General features: G+C 36.5%; 1 protein-coding gene across 1 annotated transcript; it reads right to left on the bottom strand.

Annotated features, from left to right (window-relative positions):
* Positions 1-1,116: 1,116 nt before the first annotated feature.
* LOC130877707 (peptidyl-prolyl cis-trans isomerase A-like) lies at positions 1,117-1,845 on the bottom strand. Its single transcript, XM_057775226.1, has one exon. It carries the CDS (start codon positions 1,810-1,812, stop codon positions 1,318-1,320), a length of 495 nt encoding a protein of 164 aa, XP_057631209.1. The 5' UTR covers positions 1,813-1,845; the 3' UTR covers positions 1,117-1,317.
* Between the last annotated feature and the right edge of the window lie 4,430 nt (positions 1,846-6,275).

Raw genomic sequence — 6,275 nt, 5'->3', positions numbered from 1 at the left:
TAGCTTAAGCGTTTTTCTGGCTAACTCTTATCTTAAATTAAGCTATCTCCATTAATCTGTGTATAGCCATGAGGCTGTAGCTTACTGGGTAAAATTTCGGAAATGTCTCTGGTGGGGCTACATGGCTTCTCACTGACTATGCTTTCTTTCTCCCAGCATTCAGTTTAGCTTTCCCCGCCTACGTCTATTTTGCCCTGCACAGGCCAAAGGCAGTCCTTTATTAACCAGTGGTATTCACAGCATACAGAGGGGAATCTCACATCACCTTCCCTTTTCTGTTTAAATAAAAAGGAAGGTTTTAAATTTAACACAGAAAAATTACATATAACAAAATAGGTATCAAGCAAGAATTACAGTTACAATATTTATATCTACTTTATCTTTTACCATAACTAAGGAAAATTATAATTATAACTATCTGTTCTTCAACTCCATCAAAGATCTCAGAAGGATATAATATTACCTAAGTAAACAGAAAGTACATTGTAAGCAACTTCCAAAATTCTAGAATTGACAGAGACATCTTGCTGCCTGGACAATAACCCAAAGTTCTTCTGTAATATTGGGGCATACATCTTCAGCCTACAAGCCCATAGTATCTAGCAGACTTTTCCACAAAGCAGGAAATTTCAAAGACAGTTTCGCCTATATTGGCAGTCACTTTCTTCTGGGTCCTGCAAAATGTCTGTCAGACTCTTTCATGAAGCAGGAACCTCAAGGATGGTCTCACCTTTAGGCAAGTTTAGCAGTCACTTCTCTATGGGTCCTGTATGTCCACTTCATACAGCATAGCATCAATCAGTTCAGGCAAGAGTGGTTTCTTGCCCAAATGGCTAACCAACATCATAGGGAGCCTCTTTGGTGCCCTTCATCCTCTTGAAGTTGATTGGTGCTGCCAGGACTAGATGTGTCTCACTGTCATGAAAAGTCCTAAGTTCTTAAGACATTTAAATGCCATATTCTGTTAGTTTTTTGAAAGATTTGAAGAATACCTATCTAACTGAAATATATCTCTAAATATCTGGAAAATCTAACTAATGTGACTATAAGCTTGACTATTATAGATGACTCTCTATTAACCTATATTTCTTAAGTATACATTGCATTTTTTAACAGTTCTTACTTAGTTTTTATTCATAATCATAAACTTAACTCTGCAATCCAGCTAGACTTGAAGGGGAATGAGGAAAATATGGAACCCAAAGAACTTTAGTGAGAGCAGAGATTACAGGGTACTGCGAGCAGATGGGGCTGGGGTGCTCTCCTGAGCTACAGAAGGAATGGTCTGGTGGGTAAGAAGCCCGCAAGTCAAAAGAATTAGAGTTGTCCACAGTCGGAAATGGTGATCTTCTTGCTGGTCTTGCCATTCCTGGACCCAAAACGCTCCATGGCTTCCACAATGTTCATGCCTTCTTTCACCTTCCCAAAGACCACATGTTTGCCATCCAGCCACTCAGTCTTGGTGGTGCAGATAAAAAACTGGGAACCGTTTGTGTTTGGTCCAGCATTTGCCATGGACAAGATGCCAGGACCTGTATGCTTCAGGATGAAGTTCTCATTCTCAAATTTTTCTCCGTAGATGGATCTGCCGCCAGTGCCATTATGGCGTGTGAAGTCACCACCCTGGCACATGAATCCTGGAATAATCCTGTGAAAGGAAGAACCCTTATATCCAAATCCTTTCTTTCCAGTGCACAGAGCACGAAAGTTTTCTGCTGTCTTTGGAACTTTGTCTGCAAACAGCTTGAAGGAGACGCGGCCCAAGTGCTCGCCATCGGCCGCGATGTCGAAGAACACGGTGGGGTTGACCATGGCTGCAGAAAGCGGTGAGAAGGGACAGCGGCGTCTGCAAAGCGGCCTATACATTGCATTTTTAAGTGAGCTGCATAAACACCAATATCTTAATCAAGAGCATAAATATACATATGACAAAACTGACTTTAAATTTGTATCAATAGACCAAGATCTATACCAATGCAAAGTATTCACCTATGTATCATATCCACCTTTAAATGTAAACAAACTTTTATAAACAAACATTTAGGGAATTTGGCCATAGTTCTCTCCAAACTTCTTCCTGCTTTTTGTTGGGTGAAGTAATTCATGATGACTTTTGGGACAAATTGGTCCATCAAAGCACATTAGTTTGAAAGGATTTCACAAATTCTCATCCTCTGTGGAAGCAAAAGAAGAACCACTTTTCCAGAGTAACAAATCCTTAGACCCAATTTCTGAAGTCATGATACTTCTAAAAGATATACATTGGTTTAGCTTAGAAGTCCATACAATGAAATATCTCTTTGTATTTAGCTCCTTCACAGTCAAAAAATTCAAAGAAAACACAATAACATACATAATCCAGACTCTCTGTGAATATTCCATCTTTACATGGCTTATTTTTTTCTCACTCTATTACTTTTTCTACAAGTTTAATATTTATTATTTTTACTCCTTTAATCTATGACTATCTGTACACTTTTATATTACTTTTACTGCCTCTGTAATCTTTTCTTCTCTCCCCCAAGCCTAAGTGCATTTATCAAATGCTGTGACTTGTTTAGAGTTCTTTTATGTCTAAATCTGTCTGTCCTATTGTGTATCTGTAATCCTTTTATGTCCTAGAGAGCTTTTAAAATGGCAAGCAGCTTGATCAGAGCTGCCCTGGGTGCTGGCTCTGCCTCTCTTCACTTTTGAAAATGGCCTAGGTACCATTACCGCCAGCTCTGGGACCCGCCAGGCAGCAGCCGTGCTCATCACTTTAACTCTGAGAAGGAGTGTGCAGCACATAAACCATTTTGGTCTGAGTCATAGCTAAATCTGCCATGCACAATGCATAGTCTGGAAATATCTCTGTGTATGGTGGCAGGAATCTGCCATGCTCTCCTGCTTGTGCATGCCTAGTAGACCTGATTTCACTGCCTTCCCAGGCAGGGAGCTTTGAGCTGTGGGCATGGTCTCAGCTACTTTACTCCCTACCCCAAGTGGGCACACAAGCACCCAGGCCCACAAATGCCATTCAAGTGTTCGGCCTCCTAAAAGAGTCAGAGCACTTTGGGCTGCTGTTTTGATATCTCGCGGGTTTTTTGTTTTGTTTTGTTTTTTGCTACTACCACTGAATCACGAAGACCTCTCTTAAAGAAGCTGCAGCATGCTGCCCACAAGCAGAGCCCATCTAGAAAAACAAATGTGTCTAAACTTTGTTTTTTAGTGTCTAGAATTCCTTCCCATGTCCTTTCAGGTTTTATGCCGATTTAGGGAGCACATGTTGGAGTGCCAACTATGTAGCATTCATGAAATATTTGTTTATAATTACTATCTGCCATAGGGACCATTGCTATATCAATAACTGCACAGGAACCAGAATAGATATACTCATGGACATGAACATCTATGTAAAAATTAATAATTATAAGAAGTGCTTGAATACAGTGATTTAATGCACAGAAGGAAGTTCACACAATAATTTGAGAAACATTTATCATTCAGATGAAGTGACCGCTTATAATGCCTCTTGTACATTGTTATTCCGTGTATTTCAGAAGTTGTGAATATGTTGGCTGCTTCACATAAAAATAGTTTCAGTAATTTCATGATACCAGGTTTATGTTAGTATGTTTGGAACATTCAACAAGAAAACAAGCTAATTCCAATAATGTATCCACCATTTTGTAGGTGTGTGTGACTCACCTCATATTATGGTGGGTACCTTTGTAAAATTAAATTTAAAATTTGAAGACTTAAAAGTAGTATTATTTGGGTTGGTTGCATTACTGCAATTCATGGTTTTACAATTTAATGGGAAAAAATGTACGAACAAAACTGAGTAAACTTGGAATGCCCTGCTTGTCATTCATTCAGGGTACATAATTTGTTATTGATCTTACTCTGGACATGTTAGTACAAACAAGAATTGGTAAAATTGCCACGTTTTAAACTATGTTCTCAGTGTAGGGTCACTGGATATAAGAATTTTGTGTGGAAATCTTTTTTTTTCAGTGAGATCTTCAAAAATAATTTTGACTGGAAGATATTCTTTTCATCATGAATGCCCATATCAATGAAACATGTGATATATTCTATTAAAAGGTGTTTAGAGATAAATCTAAATACCTGGCCAAAATATTGAGTTGTTTTGAGTGTCAGTAATCTGAAATTATTACATCTTATTTAAAATCAGTAGGAAACTTTTAATCTATTTATTTATAAATTGAGTAACAACAATATCAGTTCTAATGCTAAAACATCAAGCTAAAAGTTTATCAAAACAGCTCAAAATCAAATTTAGGAACAATGAGTCATTTTAATGCACTCTTAAATAAAATCAAAGGAAGATCAGGGTAAATTAAACATTATTTTGTAAATGATATATTTGTTTGATTTAAGTGTGAAGTTTTTTCTTGTGGGGGGGATTCTTTTTATGACCAAATGATTTTTTGCTATTTTTAAAGGCCTGGGTAATCAACAGAAATGAATATGCTAAATGAATGTGTGTATATGCTTTTATTTTAAGAGAATATTCATTCTTGGAAATAGTTTTTGAATTAAACTTCTATAGGCCCAATGAAAGAAAATTGTTGGCCAATGACTATATCTTTCAAAAATTGTATTTTTTATATTTGGCTTTCTTTTCCTCCTCTAATTTCCTCATTTTGAGTGACAAGTTATAAAGTCACCAGACCATCAGTTTAACACTCAAATAGTTCTTATTAGTAAATTTTGTGAATAAATAATCTTTCCTAGCATCTGATTTTTAAAAAGTGACTCAAATGTTAGTCTTCTCATTACAAAATTTCTCTTAATATATTTTAAAACATTCTTCTGTAGGTCTAATGTTAACATAATAAAATAAGCCTTTCATTTTGGTAAAGGGTTTCATACCTACAAAATGATTTTTCAAAGTATAGAATCTATATAATTTGCTAATTTTGTCCTGAAATGCCCAAGCCCTATCTATTGTACTCTATCCAGGTTTCTTATATTTTTGGTATTATTTTGATTATTTATATTACTCACAGCATAAAGCGTTGCTTGCAGTCTCTTTTGTCTGACTTCTTGATTCTGTAAATACAAAATCTTTGGATCATAGCCACAATCATTTATTTATGTATTGTTGGGTGACCTTCATACTAGTACCACATATTTTTCAGCTGTGATAGAGACTAATAGCCCATAACCCTAAAATATTAACTACTTGGGTCTTTGAAGATTGTTTCCCTACTGTAGCCCAGGGACAAAGAGATTTCCTGGGGATTTAGAGGAGAGCTGGGACACAGGAAGCTCTTTCTTCTATATAGAAGAGCTATTGGAACCAAGTTGTGGCAGAGCAGAGTTGCTCATTGTAAACTGATTCTAAGAAAAGCAACTGATGACCATCTATGACTCATGTCATTGATTAAGTAATTATGCATATTTTACTGCCTGATTTGCACATTGACTTTTATTGGTCTGTGTTTTTTCTTTGCTATTAGCAATTAACATGTATTTAAAAACAAGGTAAGTTTCAACAATGTCATTTTGGGAAGAGGGTTTTTGTTATTTTTACTGTTCAACCTCCACGTCATACACACACACCTTTAAAGCACATGCTTGAAGACAAGCGCTTCTGTGGACGGAGCTGTAACATATTCTTCAAATTCAGATGTTGAAGTTCTAATTTTTTTCTTTTAGTGATAATAGACTTCTTTCTCACATTATGTATCCTGATTACAGTTTTCACCACCCTACTCCAATCCCCCCCCCCCCCCAGATCCATTCCTTTCTGCCTCTCATTAGAAAACAAAACAAGCCTTCTAAGGGATGATAATAAAATAAAATTCAATAGAATAAAGCAAAAACTAACCCATCAGAATAGCAAAAAACAAACAAACATGTACTTGTGTACTCAGGGCACTGACTCCAGAGAGGTGGGAAACTAATCTTTGCCATTTAAGTCCCCTAGTCTCCAGTACTATATCTTATTATAGTAGCCCAAATAAAACACAACCATCACGTAGAAGAATGCACATAAATGCACATACCAAAGGCATTATTATCACACCATGATAGCTTGCATTAATTATGTATAGATATTGGGCTCCCCTGCAAGCTGGTTTGTTCAGTTAATATATTGTGACCAGTTTTCATAAAAATAAATTCCATAGTTACAGTGTAATCTAAAAACGTTTGCATTGTATATATAAGTTAGCTTACCCCAGCTTCTTACTTGGAGAACTCAAGTGAGTCTATTATTTACTACTGAGCCCATGCTACACGACAGACTGTCAGTTAGATAAAAT

Source organism: Chionomys nivalis, chromosome 7 (assembly GCF_950005125.1).
Source record: "Chionomys nivalis chromosome 7, mChiNiv1.1, whole genome shotgun sequence".
In the NCBI taxonomy this organism is placed as follows: domain Eukaryota; kingdom Metazoa; phylum Chordata; class Mammalia; order Rodentia; family Cricetidae; genus Chionomys; species Chionomys nivalis.
This window is presented reverse-complemented; position numbering and strand designations above follow the sequence as displayed.